Source organism: Myotis lucifugus, unplaced genomic scaffold (assembly GCF_000147115.1).
Source record: "Myotis lucifugus unplaced genomic scaffold, Myoluc2.0 scaffold_538, whole genome shotgun sequence".
Taxonomy (NCBI): Eukaryota; Metazoa; Chordata; class Mammalia; order Chiroptera; family Vespertilionidae; genus Myotis; species Myotis lucifugus.
Genome location: NW_005871586.1, coordinates 468,641 through 491,064, shown reverse-complemented (window position 1 = coordinate 491,064; position 22,424 = coordinate 468,641). Strand labels below are relative to the sequence as shown.

Here is a 22,424-nt window from a genome sequence, read left to right as displayed (position 1 = left end):
ACCCTATAAATAAAATAAAAAATAAAACTGCTTTCTTTTCTTGGGAACTTCACCTCATGCAATTAAATTTAAAAAATTCACAAAGTTGTTGAGTTGTTTTTGTGCGTTATTTTTGTGCCCCTTCCCTTGGGTCCTCGACAAACCCACACCTTTCCCCTATCACCAGAAAAACTCCCTGGGGCCGGAGGGTCTGGATTTTCTTATCAGATTTTCGGCAAGCCGCGCGGGCGTTAGCTCATGCGGCCGGCCCCAGGCGCACTGTGCGTGGTGAGCGAGCGCGGCGAAGAGCGGCTGCGCTCCTGCCACCTCTGCAACGCGTCCGATCCCAAGAAGGCGCACCCGCCCGCCTTCCTCACCGACCTCAACAACCCGCACAACCTGACGTGCTGGCAGTCCGAGAACTACCTGCAGTTCCCGCACAACGTCACGCTCACGCTGTCGCTGGGCAAGAAGTTCGAGGTGACTTACGTGAGCCTCCAGTTCTGCTCGCCACGGCCCGAGTCCATGGCCATCTACAAGTCCATGGACTACGGGCGCACGTGGGTGCCCTTCCAGTACTACTCCACGCAGTGCCGCAAGATGTACAACCGGCCGCACCGCGCGCCCATCACCAAGCAGAACGAGCAGGAGGCCGTCTGCACGGACTCGCACACGGACATGCGCCCGCTCTCCGGCGGCCTCATCGCCTTCAGCACGCTGGACGGGCGGCCCTCGGCGCACGACTTCGACAACTCGCCGGTGCTGCAGGACTGGGTCACGGCCACCGACATCCGAGTGGCTTTTAGCCGCTTGCACACGTTCGGCGACGAGAACGAGGACGACTCGGAGCTGGCGCGGGACTCCTACTTCTATGCAGTGTCCGACCTGCAGGTGGGCGGCCGCTGCAAGTGCAACGGCCACGCGGCCCGCTGCGTGCGCGACCGCGACGACAGCCTGGTGTGCGACTGCAGGCACAACACGGCGGGTCCCGAGTGCGACCGCTGCAAGCCCTTCCACTACGATCGGCCCTGGCAACGCGCCACCGCCCGCGAGGCCAACGAGTGCGTGGGTGAGTGGAGCGCCGCGGAGGGTGCGGGCGGCGGGCGGGGACGCGGGCGGCTGTTCTGGGGGCCTCGCACCCTGGAGCGCCGGCCGCGGCTGCACCGAGGATCATCCGCTGCGGTCGTGCCGCGGGAACGGTGGGAGGTGCGTTCCGGGAGGTAGTGGACCCGGGAGGGCGGACCTCAGGACCACGCGCTCCCATGGCGCTGGCCGTGGACTCTCGGCTTTGCGACCAGTGCCCTCTGCAAGCCAAGAAGCACGAGAAATGTTGCGGGGGGAGAGAGGGTTTTGCAGAAAATTTGCCGACTGGTCCCTCTAACCTGGGATCCACATGCAAACAAACGTTGTCTTACGCTCGGCTTGGCAGGATCCCCCTTAGGGCTGAAACTGGGCGCAATGGGGGAGCCCGGCGGGGTTCCCTGGGTGTTCCAGCCCCACAACCATACACCCCTTGGCAAAGGGATTTGCAGTTTGGGGCCAGTTCAGTACCCGACGAATATCATTCCTGCGCCCTCCATTTATCTTTTATAGTTTGATTTTTTTTTTTCCTTTTGGACAGCGTGTTTGTGTTAGCAAAATAATGATGCGATTTAAATTAATTACTATCTACAGATTACAAAGGAGAGTTCATTAATTATTTTAAACCAATTCAATTCTGGGTTCAAAAAATGAGCATAACAGATTTGTTAGTGTCAGGGTTGGGTGAAATTAAATAGTTTTGAATTAATTAAGGATCCAGATTCGCACTTTTTAGTGGGGTTTCTGTTCCTGAAAGGGAAAACTGACAAAACCGGCACTGGCGAATAGATTTTGTTAGAAATGAGACTAAGGGGGGAAGGGGGATACATTCTATTTCTGAATTGTGCAACTTTGCTGCTATAGAAACTCAGGGTCCAGTTTCTGGGGGCGGTGGGAGGAGGGGGCAGGTAGTAAGACATTACTCTTCCAGTATGAGATGTAAATTTCATTTCATTTTGAGGAAAATTATTTAGTTTGTAAAGTGCCATTTGGTCTGCATCTTTTGTGAACGTATAGATTTTTCCTTCGCTCCCCCCCCTCGCCCCCACCCCCAAACAGCCAGTGTGAGTCTCTTCAGTTGCTTCGCCCTCTGAAGCACATTGCGGAGTTCGCCGGTCCCCACGCACACACGTTTTGAGGTCTGGTTCTGATTAATTGTGTCATGTTGTTGTCGAATAGTTTGTGCCTCATGACTGCAGATGCAGCCTTTGGAGCAGTCCAGTGGAAAACATGTCTCGGAGCGCCGGGTGGGTGGGCACGGAGGCCCAGGAAGGCCTCCTGGTCTGCAAGGGCTGGGCCTCCTGTTGCATGGCGGGCCCTCCATCTTTGCACTCACTGTGTCGGGTTTTGCAGACCTAATTGTTCTCCCCTCTCCTTTAAGAGATGGAACCGGTTGCCGGTTTGAAGAGTCTTTTCAGGATTCTGCAGTGAGGAGATACTTATACCCGGGCATTCCTGGTCTTTGAGAATGAAATTCCTTTGATCTGCTCAAGTTCTTCAGAAATATTGGTTTTTCCCATCTCTTCCCCCCTCTTCCCCTTCCCTCTTTTCTTTTCTTCCTTTTGTGCGGAAAAGCCCTGTATTGACATTCCAAGGGCCTCCCAGGGTTTTGCTATCAGTTTTAGTTTGTATGTGCATATGAAAGATACCTTTGAATTGTCACCAGCGGGGTCTAATTGGACAAATGCAAGTGAATGCATTGAGGCAAATAAGCTGGATGTTGTGGTAACATTTGACTGGTTTGAAGATTTGTTCTCGGTGTAGATTTGTTCAGATTCATCAGCCACCCCCCCTCTCCGTGTCACTTGGGATGTGGAGACATAACCCACATTTGCTGTAACAATAGTCCTGCACTTGAAATAACCTCTGTAGTTTAGGATTTTGTCTTTTGACTACAGCACTAACTATGCACAAATTGGATTGACAGTTTTTTTAAGCCAAATGGAGCAATCAACATATTAACTAATGTAATTAGTAAGCCTTTTTGCTCAAAAAGTTTAATTAGGCCTAATAAGCACCTGATCTACATGACAAATAATCAGCTAACAATATTTTCTGTTTTTTTTTTACTGAAGTTATTTTAATTCTCAGTAGTTAACGTATCTTTAAATTTTGCCAGTTGTTCAGTTACCTTATAAAAGCAAAGCCTATTCAACTATCTTAAAGTTACTTATGGTTTCCTTTTTGAATAGCTATTCTGATATCTTGTAGATACAGACAGGAAAGTCAGGTTGAAGTTCCCATAAAGTCTTAATTGAAGTCTTAGTGATTTTTCCATCCTTCTGTGAAAGAGAAAGCCAGCAAAGACAATTTAAAAGTGATTTACAATTAAAGGTCGAGCTTTTTATGAAAAGGCCCCGTAGTGGAGAGATGTGAATGAATTAGTATTTGACAGGTGATCTGAGACACTACAGGGCACTGTGCTAGGAAAAAGCCTTAATAAATCCTTCAAACACTAACTTTTGTACTATCAGCGGCTCAGATTCTTTTTTTTTCTCTCTCTCTCCAACATAATCCCATCTTGTGAATTTCACACTGTTGACCTAAATTCAAGCTCCCAGATTATTTACAACTAAGGCAAATTGAAGAAGTATATCTATTTTTCATTCCCCAAATCAGTCTTGATAAACACGAAGCATTGTCCCCGTGCTATTCTGTCTTTGCCACATTGTTTCAAGGTTGAGTTCTCTATGGAATAAAGGTGAACTTTTGTAAAACTCAATTTTATTTTGAATGCCATTTCGGGTTACTTCCGGAAAAACACACACCCTAGAAACAATATGAAAGACAAGACTATGTATAACGTTACAGCCTCGACAGCTCTCAGTGGAATAACTAAAGACTTTCTTCCGCCCATATGTATCAGCAGTGTTCACATGCTTTTATACACATGTGCATTTACATTCATGGTGTAAAGAAACATCCATGCATGGTGGGGGGGTGGCGGTGTACATTCAAGGGAAAATGCATGAACAGTTTTAAACCACCTGGGTTGCTAGGCCCTTTTTCCCCCCACTCCTATTTTTTTTTTCAAAAGAGCATCTGAAGACCATATTGTGTTTCATAAATTATTGACATCAGTTTTAATCAGTGTCCCCCTGACGTCGGAGCTGTGTTAGTATTTAGTGCCTGACTAAGCATGCTGTTTAATCTTGCTGTGGGGATGTCAGCAGGAACCCCTGCCTGGCCTGTGACAGGGTGAGCTTGTGAAAACTCGTTTTTCGACTCACTCTCTGGTTTTGCATCGCCCAGCTGAAACCCAAAACCCACACAAAAGACATCTTTGCAAGATGAGCACCGTGCTGGGCTGGCCTCCGCTGGTCATGGGTACCTGCAACATAATGCTTATAATTGTTTAAACATGGTTTTGGGAGGGAGTTTTTCATGCCGTAAATGGCTCCAGTGTTTGGGCCTACCATCATCCTCCGCACGAGCGGGAGGGCTGTCTTGGTGGCGTTGCCGTGAGAAATCCAATGCCCCGCTAAAGACGCTTGCAAAACCAGAAGGCTAACGTTATTTGCTGCCTGGTCCAGACTCTGGCACAGAGCTGTAGATCAGTGAATGGTTTCTTAGTCAGAGTAGTTATTATAATTACTGTCATTGTGATGATTAACTCTTGAGGGCTTATTTTTTTTTGCCCGGCACTCATTAATTGAATCATTTTATCATTGTGACTATGCTAATAAAAGGCACTATTAATTGTTTTCATTTCACAGATGAGGAAACCACAACCAAGAGACATTAAACGGTTTCCCCAAAGACTACCAGGTGTTAGTACTACATATACCCAGTAGGTGGTGGAGGTGAAACTCCAGTCTGATATTTATGCTTTTAAAGCACCCTCGGTGCTGCCTCCCCATAGAATGGGTGATGGGATGGTGGGGCAATGGCAGGCACACATCCACATACAGGAGAAAAGTTGGCACAACTTTTCTGGCTAGAACTGCACGCGGTTCCCGTGTTATATTATGTAATGTTATCATTATATTTATGGTGTTTATTCATGCTTAGTAGGAAATTATATATAAGAAGCTGTCCTTTATTTTAGCCATCAGGCCGAGCGGGCTCTGGAGTGAGGAATGTGAGTGAAGAGGGTTTAAATACTTCCTTGTGGGTGTTCAGCGTCCACAGGTGTTGCCGATGGCCACGTCTGTCTTGATGCCAGGGGCCGTGATCTCTCTCAAAGATGCTGGAACAGAGCCCATAATCAGAAAATCCTCTTTAATAAGGCCTTCTCCTTCCTCCCTCATGTTCGGATTCCCTTTGCTTCTCCGGGACATATTGGAAAAAAAAAAAAATCGAGGCAGTGGCTAAGAAGTGCTGCTAAGAGAGGAGTGTAGTGGCATATCCTGGTCCCCCGCGCGGTGCTGGTCGGTGCAGCGCCTGTGTGTCAGCAGCACAGGCCTGTCATCCATCTCTGTGGGCCGCTAGAGCTGGAGGGAGGGTCTTGCTGGGCCCTCAGTGCCGGGTGGGCAGGGAGACAGCTCTGGGTCAGGGTATCCTCGTGGGGCGGGTCTCTGCATCTCCAGACTCTGCCACACTCTCCTTTGGCCCCGCCCAGACTTCTCTCTGACCTCCTCCTCCTGTAGAAAAATGAGATCCTCGGAAAAGTATTGGAGACTTTATGTCCAGAGAAAATATTGGAAAGGCAGTGGGTTGAAATTCAAATGTTCCCTGGAAGGAATCCCCTCATTTTCTGCTCACAGCTGGTATCGATATTTCCTTCTTGAGATGAGTTGTGCTTTTCATTAAGTCGATTTTTTTGTCTTGGGATTAAACCAACATTGTATTCTTAATAGACTTTTATGTTTACACTTCAAAAGTCCACTGGGTTGGTTGGTATTCGTGTTATCTTGATGGCTTCTATAGTTTCTGCTGTGCACACTGGCCTCACCGAAATAAATGGCTCTCCGGGGAACTGGATTAGAAAACAGCCTTATCTGTCCGCGCACGAGTTTGGCTAGTTCGTGAGGCCGGGTTTCTTTCTTCCTTTTAGAAGTGGCCATCCTCCCAGGGGTTTCTGCAGGCCTTAAATTGGTGGGAGACCGGAGGTGCAGGAGGGCTTAGGAACCGCTCAGGATCTAAGCCTCATGCTTGCAGAGCGGCCCACGGCATTGGCCTGTGGTCCGGAAAGATGCACATCAGCGCTTGTGGTCTCCGCGGCCTGGGAAGGTGTGGCACAGCGTGGGGCGGCTGGGGAACAGCAGGGTGTAGAATGTCAGTTCACGGTGGTTGTCAGGTTGCCTCCTGGAAACAGCCCACAAACCCCCTCCTGACTGCCCGGCACCGGACCGGGGCTTAATATGTGCTTTGTTCCGGTGCATCAGGTTGCCACCAGGAGTGGAAGCTTTTCCCAAACAGATGCCCCTGCCACCCACGGGCAGTTTTTACACAAACTGAACTGAGTGTGGACAGGCGTGCAGGGCACATCCTGGCTCATTCGGTGACAGCGTTGCACACGCAGAGCGAGGGCAGGAGCCGGGCTTGCTTTGAAGGCCGATCGTTGTCATCAGCTCCAAGGAACGGCGTTTGTGAATCGCGCCCGAGATAAGTGAGCTGCCGGGGACCGTCCTCAGGACACAGGTCTCTTGGCCTTTGTGCTGACCGCTGTCCTGAGGTTTGACTTGTGGGGCACAATGCAGTGAGTTCAGTATGGCAGCCCCATATTCTTATTTCAAAAGGGCATCTCCATTGTAAACGCAGAATTAAATCTTACTCTGCCTTGGAAAGGTTGTATAATTTATGTGAATCCCCCCCCCCCCCCCACACACACACACCCTCCACCGGGTCAGAAGGCAGAGACCCATTTCAGTTGTCAGTCCTTTGCCTTAGAGATAATGCTCCCTTTCCATCCCCAGCCGCCCGGACACCTGCGCTGGGCATGTGCTCAGCCCTGGCTCCATTACTTTGTGCCAGTTCTACCCTCTGACGGAGGGAAGGGGCTGTGGTCCTGAGATGGATGAGACGGGAGTGCCTCTCCTCTGAGCCTTTCCCTTCTAGCGCGGCAGTGCCTGCCTCGGCCTCCTCTGCGATGGGCATTTCAATCATCAGAGGCGTCGGCTGGCAGTCAGAGGACAGGGAAGGTACATCTGAGGGGACAGGTGTGCAGGACAACTGCCAAGGAGTGGAGAAGTGTGCTCTGCCTTTTCCTGTGTTGGGGTCGTCCCCAGAGATCGCTGATCCTCCTGCCGCTGGGAGTCGCATAGAGCAGTGATGGCGAACCTATGACACGCGTGTCAGAGGTGACACTCAACTCATTTTTTGGGTTGATTTTTCTTTGTTAAATGGCATTTAAATATATAAACTAAATATCAAAAATAGAAGTCTTTGTTTTACTATGGTTGCAAATATCAAAAAATTTCTATATGTGACACGGCACCAGAGTTAAGTTAGGGTTTTTCAAAATGCTGACACGCCGAGCTCAAAAGGTTCGCCATCACTGGCATAGTGGCTACAGTTAAGTTGAAGTGAATTCATGCTGCGGTGCGTTGACGCAGGTGAGGAAGACCCGGAAGAACGGTGTCTCTGTCCCTATGGTGGGCTTCCAGGCGTTTCAAGGGGTGGCTTTCCAGGGATCAAAGAAAATGTGTTGGGTGAGAACCTGGAAAGGTAGAAAGTAACACACACCCGGGCTCATTACAGTACATCCACTGTAACTAGTGAATCTGCCCAACTCAGCCAGTGCCCGGAAGGAGATGCGGGAATCTGTCTCTGAGGACGATTCCATTCGAGAGTAGCCCGGGTGAGGTGGTGGCCCTCTTCTGATGGCCGGGTTTTAGTTGGGGACCCATCCATGTCCCCTCCTAGCAGATGCTATTGCTCTATTCCCCCCTCCTCTTCCCAAGTCCTGTTCTGCCTACAGATGAGAGATTATTGGTTGTCATGTCCAATTTGTACACGTTCCAGAGGCTCCACACCTAAGTTAGATAATCTGTAAGACCACAGGGGTGTTCGAAGGGGCTGGATCTGAATAACTGAGTCCTAGGTAGCAAGGAAACGAGGCATCTTTTAGTTTCCGGGGGCCTATCCTGTATGCTGCGCTGTGTCCCATATTTGAGATCCCAAAGTAAGCCCTGGCCAGTGTGGCGCACGAACATGTCACCAATGTGGGTAAGGGCACATGCCCGGGTTGCAGGCTCAGTCCCCACTAGGAAGCAGCTGATTGATGTTTCTCTCTCTCTCTTTCTCTCCCTTACTTGCTCTCTAAAATCAATAAAAACATATTTAAAAAACAACAAAAAGAAATGCATGCAAACTGATGGACACTTCCTGCCTGCCTGTTGCCGATGCCAGTGTTGGGAGTGGCGTGGGGAGTACGTAGCAAGTACACCCCCGCTCCCCAACTCGGGGACCAAGGCAGATGTTGCTAACCCATCACAGCCGTCTTTTCTCCCAAGTCCAGAACTGGCCCGAGGGAATGGGAATCCTTCTCAAGATAATACCCTAGGCAGCCATTACTGCTTATGCAGAATCAGCCTCAGAGATGAAAACCAGGTGCGTTGTCAGCCTCAGAAGTCGTTCCCCCGCCGCCCCAGCTGCAGATGAGGAAGTACCTGTAAGTGGATGTTTCTGGAGCGGCCAGTGCTCAGCTGGTCCGTTGGCTCTGGAATGAATGTAAGGCAGTGAGAAGGGGCTGCCCTCCCCGCAGGTGGGATACCTGGGAAGTTGTACTAATAGGAAACATGGGCGGGTCCCCACAGCGGGGAGATTTGCCAAATGCCTGGGACACCGGGGAGGCGGGTGTCCGATTTGGCTCCTGGGTCCTGGGAGAACTGGAGTTTCACGTGTTTCTCCTGCTTTTGCCCTGTCCTGGTGTTTCTGTTTGCTCCCGTCCTGTCTAGAGACCACGGTTCCCTAAAAAGGGCCGTCTTCCTGGGGGTGCAGCTCTGTGGGTGCCAGGTGGGGGGGGGCAGGATTGCTCCAGGGAGCCTGCGTTCTGAGGCAAGCTCACCACGGCCCCCCCCATGTGGAGGAAATCACAGGCCAGCCCGCATGCCCCTCCCCTGCATGAGGCTCGCGGGGCCCTGCCCAGGTTGGGGTGTAATATTCCCACCTCAGAAGTCGGGCCCTTGACCCCAAACCCCGTCTCTGTGGCCTTGAGCAAGGAGGACTCCGCGCAGGCCACTTCTCCCCGCGCTCTGCTTACATTGGGGCCGCGCAGAAAGTGCTGAACAATAAGAGCCCCAACCCCAGCGTGAAAAAGGAAACACATTGTGTTTACAGATACAGAATTTGGCATCCGAAACATGAAAGTACCTTCGGGTCGGGCGCCCCAGGGCCGGGCTGTTGGACACCAGCCCCCCTGCTCGGAGTCCTGAGGCCAACTTGTTTCCTCTGCCCGAAGCCAGGCCTCAGAGGTGGGCAGGTTGATCTCCGCCAGCTCTTTTTTCCCAGCCCCAGCCCAGCCTCCCCGCCTGGCTCAGACCCGGGAGAATTCATGGTGAGAAAATGCGTGGCCTTCCCAGCTGCCACAGGGGAGGAAATTGCTTCTCACTCCAGTCCACAGAAATCAATCCTCCTTAAGCCACATTTTCTGGCAGATTGGCCATCCTGATACCCAGAAATGCTAGGGAAGAAGGGCCTGGGCATTCCCCTGTAGTTCTCACCCTATTTATTGTTGGAATCGGCGTCCTACAGCTATTTTTATTGTTGGTGGTGGTGTTTTTTATTTTATTTTTTTTAAATCAAAGATCTCTACAGAAGAATTTGACCCAGTGAAAGTGGACAGCAAGTCCGGCTTTTTCTGATCCTTAGGAAATAGTTCTAAAGTCAAGAGCAGGGAGCACAGTATTTTATTTAATAATGAATGAAATACCAAGATGTATGTGTTAGGGGTTATGGTTGAGAGCTCATCTCTAGCTTCAGGCTGCCCGGGCCAAATCCGGCTCCAGGGCCGTGGGAGTGGGAGCCACCTGGGAGCCAGCCGTGGGAGTGTGAGCCGTGTGAGCGCGGGCCCTTAGCCGCCCTGGGCCTTCCCTGGCTTAGTGTCCTGGGGGCTGTGCTCACGACCACGCTAGTATATGAGGCTGATGGGGGGAGAGCGGAGCCCTTCCATTCCGCTAGGGAGCGGGCTCCTTCCTATGGACACCCAAAGGCCAGGTGCTTACCTTCAGCTTTGGGCTTTGTCAGCACACATTTCTATAGCTCTTAGTATCACCACACTCTGTTCTAAACACTTTATAGATATTACTTCTTTCCTCATAACGGCATTATGAGGCGGGTTCTATTATCATTAAATAAACTTCTTCCTTCTTTCCATCCTTCCTTCCTATCCTCACCCGAGGGTTTTTTTCCATGATATCTTTTTCTCAGAGATAGTGGAAGGGAGGGGGAGGGGAGAGAGAGAGGAGAGAGGCATCAATGGGAAAGACACATCGATTGCTTGCCTGGTTGCCTCCCACACATGCCCCGACTGGGGACAGGGATTGGACCTGCAACCCAGGTACGAACCCCCTGACCCTCTGTGCACAGATCGGTGCTGTAACCACTGAGCACGCCAGCCAAGGCAAGTAAACATTTTTATTGAAGTATAACATACATACAGAAAAGCACACGAATCATAGGCAGACTGCTCAAAGACTTCTCCCCATGTGACCACACCTACATCACTAGCACCCACAGCAAGAACATGCCAGCATGTCCGGCCGGTGTGGCTCTGCTTGTCCCAGGTCATGGGTTCAATTCCCAGTCAGGGCACATGCCCGGGTTTCAGGCTTGGTCCTCAGTAGGGGGAATGCAGGAGGCAGCTGATGGATGTTTCTCTCTCATCGATGATTCTACCTCTCTCCCTCTCCCTTTCTTTCTCTCTAAAAATCAATAAAAACATTTTTTTTTAAAAAAAGAACTTGCCCTGTGTCCCCTTCCAGTCACCACGTCCCCTGCCCACTGTACATTGACTGTTTTTGAACTTTATATACATTGAATGTATTCTGGCTTCTTTTGCTCAGTAGTAAATTTGTGGTATTCACCCACAGGCAGTCATAGTTTTATTCGTTCTCAGTGCTTTATAGTGATCTGTGATATACATGATACATTTATTTATTTGTTCCACTTACAAATAAATAACATTTGAGTTGTTTCCAGATTTTAGCTGTGAAAAATAATGCTGCTGTGGCCATCCTGCCCATGTCTTCTGATGCACATATGGATGCATTTCTGTTGGGTATGCATCTACAAGAGGAATCCCTGGGCCCTAGGGTAGGTCTCTGTTCAGCTGGAGTAGAAGGTGGCTATGCATTGGTTATACATCTTGTGGGAGTTTTAGACACCGTTTTACAGGTGAGGGAATAGAGGCACGCAGGAGGCATAAGCAGCTAGCAAGTGGCAGGGTTGGAATTAGAGTCTAAGGGACGTGGCTCTGGAGGCCTGCCTTTCGCCCCTCTTCCTGGTGGCCTCTATCTTTAATCCGTACATACCCGCCAAGGAAAACTGTAATGAGGGTTGAGGGGACGGGGATGCAGAGGTGACTCGGGGTAAGGTTCTTTATTTTCTGGGCCTTGTTTTTCTCTTCTGTAAAATGAGGGCTTGGGCCCTGAAGACCCTTCAGCTCTGATATCCTGTGTTCCAGTGGATGGACCTCCTTCCCGAGGACTTCCCAATCTACATGACCCACCCCCTCAGCCCCCTCTCAACCAGAAGCAGCTCTTCCTCTTGAATGAAGTATGTCCCACCCCCTCCATTCCATTGGGGTTCCATCCAAAGACCGCTCGGCTCTGACTGGGGGACCTCACTTGGGCCTGCCCTCCAAGACTACTGGGAATTTCTCCACCTCACTCACCAGCTCCTCCATGCGGGTGTGGGAAGAAGTGGGACCTACGCCATCCTTGCCCTCCGGCATGTCAGCCAGCCCTCTCTCTTCACATCACGCATGTTTAGTCCACTCATCTGTGTAACTGGCTCCGTCATCCAGAGATAAAATATTTTCATGAGGCCCCCTGTGCCCTTCCCAATCGCCCTCGACCCCCGTGGCCACCATATTGACTTCTAGCATCAGCGTTTCGTTTTGCTGGTCCTTGAACTTCATATATGTACATGAAATCATAGTGTTTGTTCTCTTCGGTACCTGGCTGCTTTTGCCCAGCATTATTCCCTGGTAAAGAGTTCTAAGCATAACTTACCCTATGTTCCTTTTTAGTTTGATGGATAATCGCATCTTTTTGGAGAGGACTGATCCTCCTGCTTGTTCTGCCTGCTGACCTTTCCTCACAGTGAATGATTTCCTTGTGTGCTTTGTACTGTCTGCCTGGGAGCTTATCTTTATTGGGGATTTTGTGTAAATCCCACTGGTCTTAGTTCTGGAAATGTTTCTGTTGAGTGATTTCGCCCGATATCCTAGAGTTACCATTGGCTTGGGACTGATGTTTCCATTAATTAATTATCTTGGAAATTCCTGTATCAAATGAGGAGTGTGCATGTTGCCTCTAATCGCTGGCAGGCTTAAGTTCCGTTTTCCCACTGAAGACTTTTTCTCCCTTTACTTGGCAGTGTCACCGTCTCCTTAGGTCGATGGACAAGGATTTCTAGTGTCCCTTTCACTTAGGAGACGTTCCGAAGGCCCAGGCTTGCTCGCCACCAGGATTGCTGCAAACTGGTCTCCCTGCCTCTACCCTCCCCCGCCCCCCCACCCCCCAGTGTGTTCTTACTAGTAGTTCCCTCTGCCCAGATATCTGAATGGGTGGCTTCCTCAGCTCCTCTAAGTCTTTGATCAGTTGTCATTTCTCAGTGCAGCCTGCCCTGACGATCCTATTTAATATCCTAAAACAATTCCCTTATCTGTGCCTGACTGTGTCCATTTCTTCCTCCCACCTCCCACCCACCCCCAATTTCACACTTCTGATCACCCTCATCTTGCTCTATTTTCTATTCCTATAATATTTATCACCTTCTAACATGCTATTTAATTTACTTATTTATTGTGTTTATTAACTGTCTCCCCCATCCTCCCACTTGTTGCATTCTAGCACTTGCTAGAATATAAATTCATGTAAAGGCAGGAATCCTGGTCTGCTTTGTTGACAGGGGGCTGGCATGTCATTAGGCTCCCATTTCTAACTCCTGGCCTGGAAAGAACCAAGGCCTCAATTTATGTGTGTGTGTGGGTACTAAAACCCAAGCCCACAGCCATGAAAGCCTATTCCCAAGTCTAATAACCAACATCTCTTTTGCCTTATCCCCTCCCTCCTTCCCCCCCTCCCTCCCTCCCCACTCATCATACCTCATGATCACCGTGGCCTCAGTGCTTCTTTTAATACTTTGGCTTTCAGATTCTTATTTCCTCTAACACCTGGGGATTTCCTTTTTTTTCTTGTGAGATCTGCTACACATTAAGTATTTTTGAAATTACATTTCATCTAGTATTTTTAGACGTTTGCAGAGGTAGGAGTTCTGCATGAGCTCAGTCCACTTTGTTGCCAGAACTCGAGTTGCATGTTTTAACCCTTCGTGTGTCTGGCATGGTGACATACGGTGTGAAGGTAAAGATTTCCATCTCTTTCATCAAATATTTAGCCAGTTACTCAGTGACAGTTATTGAGAAAATTATTCTCACTGATTTGAGATGCCACGTTTCTTAAACGCTGAAGTATTGTATAAACTTGGATCCGTTTTCTGGATTTTCCATCTTGTTTCCCTGATCTGCCTATTTTCCTGCCTTTTCCTATCTGTCTGGATAATGCATTTCAAAGTCTGGTGGGTTCAGTATTTACTCCTTTCTTCTTTTTTAGTTATTCCCATTGCTATTTTTATTTACTTATACATAGATGTTAGATGAGTTTGTCACATTTCAATACAAATGCCATTGGTAATTTGATGGCAGTATTGTTACAATAAACTTGGTGATCATTGATAACCTTACACTTTTTAAATTGTAACAGGATCAATACAACTGTTGCACTTAATGATTTGATTATTCAAATGTCTCCATTAGGGTTGTTAGGATATCAAAAGGGAAGGTTATATAAGCCCGGATAAAATCACAAATTGTGTGTTTCTCTCTGGTTCTTCCAGATGAATTTTAAAAAGTCTTACTGCCTATAATTGAAATTCAGTAGATTGCACATATTTAAAGAGTGTTCTTTGGTAAGTTTGATATATGTATGTGCCGCTACCCCACTAAAGATAAAGAACATACCCATCAGCCTCAGATGTTTCTAAAAGCCCCTTGGCAATTCCTTCTACACCTCCGGCCCCTTTTCCCCATTATACTTCCTATCACTTTATATTAGTTTGCCTTTTCTAGATTTTTTTATAGACATTTTTATATACATACTAGGAGCCCAGTGCACAATTTGAAATTGCACAGTGCCACCCATCCTCAAGTCGGCGGTCCGGCCCTGCCTCGCTCCCAGGGCCCCGCAGCAGCCACGGCCACTGCTGGTCCAGCCCTGCCTCCCTCTCCAGCCCTTGAAGCAGCCTCAGCTGCTGCTGATCAGGCCCTCCCCCAGTGCAGAGGCTCGGAGGCCCCTGCTGCCCCACCCCCGATGCTGCATGCGCAACCTCCTCCTGTCCAGTTGACCCGTTATGTCGTCCCGGTTAATTAGTATATTTCTCTATTACATATAGAGATTTCTAGTTGGGGCTATTACAGATAAAGCAGCTGTGAACGTTCTGTACACGTTTTGCATGGCCATATGCTTTCATGTCTCTTGGGTGAATACCTAGGAGAGGAATGACTGGTGATATGGTAGGTGTATGTTTAACTTTGAAAGAAACTGCCGAACTTATTCAAGGTATGATGTCACAAGGTAATTTTACTTACTTGCAGCACCTAAAGGAGAAGGGGATTCACATCTAAAGCTCTGTGTCCTGCCCTGGCCCGTGTTGCTCAGTGGTTGAGTGTTGACCCATGAGCCAAGAGGTCACTGGTTTGACTCCCGGTCAGGACACATGCCCTAGTTGTGGGCTCGATCCCCAGTAGGGAGTGTGCAGGAGGCAGCCGATCAATGTTTCTCTCTCATTGATGTTTTTATCTCTCTACCTCTCTCTCTAAAAAAATCAATAAAAACACATTTAAATGATGTCAAGGGAAATGCTGAAACTGGAGGAAGCGAAGGAACTGCACAGAGAAAGCAGAGCCTCCCAATCCACAGTAGACCCCCAGCCGGGAGCTGCCTGGGGCAGGACAGGCAGCTTCCTACCATTGACCCACTTGCTGTAGTTCTTAATTTATTTTAGTGCTTTATTTCTTTTCTTTTTTTTAAATATATTTTATTGATTTTTTTTTTACAGAGAGGAAGGAAGAAGGATAGAGAGTTAGAAAATCGATGAGAGAGAAACATCGATCAGCTGCCTCCTGCACACCCCCTACTGGGGATGTGCCCACAACCAAGGTACATGCCCTTGACCGGAATCGAACCTGGGACCCTTGAGTCCGCAGGCCGATGCTCTATCCACTGAGCCAAACCGGTTATGGCATAGTGCTTTATTTCTTTATGTCAAATAAACATCACATTCTGGAGGATTTGAGTTTCCCATAGCCAGTACATTTACATACAAGACAAACAAGGCAAGCCCAACTGTAGACTCAAAGAACAAAATCCAACTCCTGCAGGACAGACGGCCAGGCCAGAGATTGCCATTGAGGATGTCTTGGATTGTCTCGCAGGCATTCCCTAACCCTTCAGAGTTAGACCTCGGTCAGGCCTTGAATCTGGTGTCCTAGGCACGCACCAGACCTGAAACTACTTGTCTGACAACCCTGTATCCCAAACAGGAATAGAAACACTCACTAAAGTGACTACAGGCGCTGACCTACTCACCTCCCTTCCAAACTGCTGACCGGAGCGGGTTCAGGTGGCCTGTCCACTTCACTGCTGAGGCAGGCCCGGCAGCTGCTCCAGCGGTGAGCACCAAGGCAGAGTTTCCTATAAACAGTCTCCGTCCAGTGGAGACAGATGCATAAGCCCTGGACGAGCTGCCGCTGCCGACCACTTGGCCAAGTGTCCACCCCAGGCCGAGAGGGAGTCCCTTTAGGACAGTGATGGCGAACCTTTTGAGTTCGGCGTGTCAGCATTTTGAAAAACCCTAACTTAACTCTGGTGCCATGTCACATATAGAAATTTTTTGATATTTGCAAACATAGTAAAACAAAGATTTATATTTTTGATATTTATTTTATATATTTAAATGCCATTTAACAAAGAAAAATCAACCAAAAAAATGAGTGTCATAGGTTCGCCATCACTGCTTTAGGAGAATCCCAAATCTGAGCCGTCATATTTGTTAATGAGCTCAAGGGGTTTGTCTCTTGGGGTGATCTACAGAATGAGAGGTCGCTGCAACACGTTAGTTTTATTTCCTTGTAAAGGAGACAGGGGATGCACATCCAAAGCTCTGTCTCCCCTCAGGGAAGTTCAGCCATTGCTTATGTACACTGTTCAGTCAATCACACATTAATTCCTCCTCTGCAGTTAGCTATACTTTCCCTGTTGAGTTCCTGTCAAGCTCATACTGTTTACAGTTGCAGCTGCGAAATACTGAGCTGCATTTTAATTTTTAGCAAGAATAACACTTAGTAATAACGTTTAGAGCTGCCCACACCCTGAGACCCTTGTCATATCCAACAAAACTGTTATCCAAAATGGTTGGACCACTTTATATTCCTACCAGCAGTGTAGGCCAAGCATGTCAAACTCAAAGGCTAACACGGGCCAAATAAAGTTTAAGTGTATGTGGGCCGCAAAAAAACAAAAGCTTCACTTTTCGTAGAAACGTAGGTTTGTTTCGATAGAGACATGCTGAATACAAAGGGCTGAAATAAGTGAGTCATCGTTAACATAAAATAATAGAACATTTTAATAAAAATTAATATTTTTTTCTTGAACATTGTCTTACCAGACACTGAAATAACTGCACAAATTAATAAGTGTCATGCAAATAAACCTATTTTTCTTGTTCTTCAAAAGTGAAATATTTCCTGTTGCGCACACCAAACAAGCCAGTCCAAGACTAATGACGTGGCAATCGGTGGCTAAAATATTCGCTGCTGGTATTATGGAGAGAAATGGTGTGCCTGCCTGCGTGTAAGGCATGTAAGGGAAAGGAATGAAACACGATTATAGTAATTAATCATTAGCGAACCTTGTAGTTCGTTAATAATAATTAAATATAACAGGATATTGTAAAAATTAAGTTACGAAATTTTTATTAAAACATTTCTTACATGCCGTTATATTGGCTGGGCCGCAAAAATATTCGTTGTGGGCCGCGTGTCGCCTGCGGGCTGAGAGTTTGACATGCTTGGTGTAGAAGAATTCCAGTTTCTCCAGTTCTAGTTGCTCATCAGCATTTCATATGGTCAGTTTTTTTAGTTTTAGTCATTCCAATAGGTATGTAGCAGATAGCTTTACAACTTTAAGTGTTACAATCTAGAAACATTGAACATTTCCTGTTATTTATGTCTTCTTTTATGTCTTTTTGTAGAGTATATGAATTTTTTTGTATTGGTATCACACTTAAAGGTTTTATTTCTGTGTATTTTTAATTTTTATTACTATTAAGAGAGGGATTTTTTTCCTTCTCATTTTATTTTCTAAGTGGGTATTGCTGACATGTAGGAAAGCTATTGATTTTTATATAAGTATTTTGTAATCTGCAACCTTACTGAACTCTTCAGATTAGTTCTCATAATGTTTCAATTAATTCTCTTCTCTTGGGCTTTTTTTGTGTTCAGCTATAATCCACAAATCATGAATATTTTAGTTCTTCACCAATACCTGCATTTTTGTTTTTCTTGTCTTATTGCATTGGCTAGAACTTCAAAGTTACAATATATGATAATGGTCAGAAAAACCTTTGGGTTGATCCTGACTTGAGTGGGAATGTTCTAGAGTCTCATCATTAAGTTTGTTGTTTGTTACTCGTTTTAGATAGATAATTCTTATTGTGCTAAATGGAGTGACCTCCATTAATGGGAGGCTTGCTTCTTTTTGTTGTTATTGTTTTAAGTCAGATATGTGGAATGTTAATCCTTTGGATATCAGTCAGAATGATCATAAAATAAATACTTCTGCTTTGACTATTAGCGTAATGAATTATATTGTCTTTCTAAATTCTTTAACAGCTTTATTGAAATATAATTCACATACCATACAACTCACCCATTTAAGGTGTACAATTCAGTGGTTTTGGTATGTTTAGACTGGTACAACCATCACTAAAATAAATCTCAGAGCATTTTTTCTCATCTCCAAAAGAAACCTTGTTCTCATTAGCAGTCACTTTCCATTTCCTCCCTTGTACCACCACTCAAGCTCTGGGCAACCACTCATCTACTTCCAGTCGCTATGGATTTACCTGTTATGGATGTTTCCTATAACTAGAATACATGTGGCCTTGTGTGGCAGACTTCTTTCAGTTAGCTTCATGTCTTCACGGTTCCATCCATGTGTTAGCATGTGTCAGTGCTGCATTCTTTGTGTGGCTGAATAATACTCCATTGTATAAATATGCCACATTTATTTATTTATTCATCAATTGAGGGACATTGGAGTTGTTTCTACTTTTTGGCTATTAGGAACAATGCTCCTGTGAACATTGATGTACAGGTTTTTGTATGGATATGTGTTTTAATTTCTCTTGAATTTATACTTAGGAGAGGAATTGTTGGGTCATAGGATAACTTTGTTTAACCTTTGGAGATGCTGCCAGGCTGTTTTCAATGCCGTTGCACCATTTTGCATTCCCACTTAGCAACATATGAAGATTCCAGTCTCTGCACATTCTCGTCAATACTTATTCTTTGTATTTGTGAGTATAGCCATTCTGGTGGGTGTGAAGGGTTTCTCATTGTGATTTTGTGAATTTCTAAGTCTGAACTATCCTAGCATTCTTGGAATACACTCTACTTGGTGATACATTGTTTTTTGCTCATATTTTATTTTTGATTTTTATGTCTGTTCAAAGGTGAGATTTCTCTTTATATTGCCTTTTGTATCAGAGCTATTCTAATAGAATGGAATGAAGTGAGAACTTTCCATTCTTTTGTATGCTCTGGAATAATTTAAGTAGCATGAAAAATATCTGTTCCTTGAAGACTTGTTAGAATTAGCCCACCTGGGCCCTGTGCCATTGTTGGAAGTAGTTCTTTGATAACCATTTCAACTTCTTGCATGCTTGTATGTTTATTCAGGAATTTTGAACTGCTTTTTGAGTCAAATCTGGTGATTTCTTTTCCAAGAAAATAATCATTTACCCAGATTTTCATTTTTAAGCATAGTTGTATAGAGTAATCACTACAGATATTTTTTAAAATTTCCATATGTGGCTCTATTACCTTTCTAATTTCTAATGGTGAATATTTATTCTCACTCTCTCTTTGCCTACGTTTGTTGTTTTCTTGACATTTTAGAAGTGATGCTAATAACATCTGATGATATCTATTGACCACTCACTGTGTGCCGGGCCCTGTGCTCAGTACTTGGTATGCAGTCTAATTTTTAAAATCGTTACAACTCTGTGAATTGAGTACTATTATTCTCATTTTACAGGTGGTTGAGAAATTTAGAAATTTAACTTGCGTGAGGTCACACAGCTACAAAGCCCAGAGCTGTAATTCAAATAAGACCTTTCTGCTCTCAGAACTGGGGGTCTTATCTACCATTTGAGGCTGCCACTTATTTTTGAATGTCTTATTGTTTTTAATTTTCTAAGTTATGTTTATTCATTTCTTATTTAGGATTTTGTGATCCTCCTAATAGTTTTAGTTGAATGCTAAGTTCAAACAATATTATTGTTCTCTTATTTCTGTTTAGCAGTAAAGCCATTTAAGGTAATGACTTTTTCTTTCTCGAATGGCTTTGACCACTTCCCATTGGTGTTTATTTGCACTGCTACCATTGTCACGATTTTACAATGACTACATCATAGTCGTTTTGATATGCTTTTTGCTCCTGGAGTTACTTAGGAATTGGATTTTTAAAAAATCCTCACTCAAGGAGTGAGGATATTTTTTCCATTGATTTTCAGAGAGAGTGGAAGGGAGAGGGAAGAGAGAGAGAGGAGAGAGAGAAGAGGAGAGGAGAGGAGAGGAGAGGAGAGGAGAGGAGAGGAGAGGAGGGGAGAAGAGAAGAGAGGGAGAGAGAGAAATAGCAACATGAGCGAGACACATGGACTGGCTGCCCTCCCACTCACACTCCGACCAGGGCCAGGGATTGAAGCTGCAACTGAGGTGTGTGCTCTTGACCAGGAATCGAACAGGCGACACTTTGGTCCGAGGGCCGACACTTTAACCACTGAGCAAACTGGCCAGGGCAAGTTGGATTTTCATTTTCAAGAGAATATGTCCTCAAAATATATATTTGGTTATTAATTTCCAATTTTATTTTATTACAGCTGGTACTTTCCTAAAAAAAAAATCATCTTGTGTATGTATATAAGATCTTTTTTTTTCTTCTTTTTTTTTTTTTGCTATTCTATGGGAAGTGATGGAGAACTCTGTTTTTAGAGTACAGACTCCAATATATTATGAAGTCAATATTATTGATTACATTCTTCAGGTACTCTGTCTTCTCGTTTTTAGTTTTGCCTACTTGAAACAAAAAACACAATATTAGTAGTAGCCTCTCACATATCACTCTCAGTATTTTTTTTAAATATATTTTATTGATTTCAGAGAGGAAGGCAGAGGGAGAGAGAGATAGAAACATCATGATGAGAGAGAATCATTGATCGGCTGCCTCCTGCATACCCCACACTGGGGATTGAGCTCGCAACCCGGGCATGTGCCCTTGACCAGAATTGAACATGCCCTTGACCAGAATCGAACCCGGGACCCTTCAGTCCGCAGGCCAACACTCTATCCACTGAGCCAAACCAGCGAGGGCTCACTCTCAGTATTTAACAGATTAAGTGACCAAGTCATCCAACTTTTCAAAATTAAGAGATGTGCAAAAGCATATAAGGCAGATAAACAGCAAGCAAACGCAGGGTTCATGAAATCGTATCTGAAGTGTAGAGTTCAGTTCAGAATGCGCCAAATAGGACCAAGCTGGTGGGTTTATACTGATAGTAGAGAAAGAGCACCGTGTTGTGAACTTTAATGGACACTCCCTGGCCTCGGTCTGCTCCTCGGGGAAAAGGAGGAGTTGGACAGATGATTTCTCAGTTCCTCCCAACACTCCCATTCCATGATGAAGGTTTTGGGGTTCCCTACCAAGTGGTGCCAAGGAAGCAATGAACTGGGAATGAGAATTAGAAGCGAAGAAAAGGTCAGGATGACTCCTCGCTGAAACTGGAGCAGTTTGAGCTGACAGCTGGGGCCGAGATGATTGCTTTGGCTCATTGCTGTCTTTACATGAGCATCTGCCTCATTGCCTTTTGGCCTGGCAAAGGAGATTTGCTGACATAGAAGCCAGCCTGCAAGAAAAGATGGTGAGGCCACAAGAACTCAGTGATGTGGGGTGCCACCTCCTGTAATGAAATCTGACCCCAAATGGTTTCATTTGGCTCTGGAATATGCCACCACCACCCTCCAGGAGCTCTCAGCTCTCCGAAAGAGCGTTTCCGTAGGTGGCTTCCTGTGGGAACAGGCAGGCTACCCAGCTCCCCACCTGCCTCTGTTTCTCCTTGTTCTCCTGCCAAGGGGTGATGGCTTCGCGGAAGAAAGCGGGCGTGCTAAAGAGAGGCATGCTTTTCACCGGATACCAGAACCATAAGAAAACAGAAAATAATGAGGTAAGTATCTAATTTAGGGAGTTAAAAAATTAATAGAATAATCCAGGAAAAAGGCGAGGGGGTTGGGGAGGATAAAAATAAGAGCAGAAGTCATTGAACTAGAAAACAAATATTCAGGAGAGGACCAACCAAAGCCAAAAGTTGGTTGTTCGAAAAGACTAATAAATTAAACAAATATCTGGAAAACTTGGTCAAGAAAAAAGAGAGAAGGTGCACATAAACCACATTAGGAATGAAAAAGAGATATAACTAGAGATCTGACAGAGTCTAAAAAATAATACTGTGAACAATGTTGTGGTAATAAAGTTTTAAAGGCGTAACCTCTAGCATTTTGATCAAACCCTTGGAGTATTCCTCATAGAGCTGTCCATAGGCGATCTACATCAAAATCTGTGGAGTCAAATAGAAAAACATAATGTAGACGTCATCAAAATTTAAAATTTGTGCTTCAGAGGACACTGTCAAGGAAATGAACAAACACCCCACAGAATGGGGAAAATTTTAAACATCATATACTGATAAGGGTCCAGAATCAGTAAATATTATCCTAATATATAAAAAGCCAGGGACCATCACAACTGAAATAACCGAATGGACAACCGAACAGCAGGTTGTGTGGGGCAACAAGGCCCTCAGGGGGGTTAGTGAGGGACAACCAAACGACTGAACAGCAGGCTGCGTGGGGCGACCAGGCC

The 22,424-nt window shown here is 45.9% G+C and overlaps 1 protein-coding gene across 1 annotated transcript in view; it reads left to right on the top strand.

The window, feature by feature from the left end:
- Window positions 1-210: 210 nt before the first annotated feature.
- NTN1 (netrin 1) overlaps window positions 211-22,424 on the top strand; it is a 159,747-nt gene continuing 137,533 nt past the window's right edge. The window contains exon 1 of the mRNA XM_014446420.2: window positions 211-1,048. Coding sequence (XP_014301906.1) covers window positions 238-1,048 — 811 coding nt within the window. The 5' untranslated portion in view covers window positions 211-237. The remainder of the gene's footprint in view (window positions 1,049-22,424) is intronic.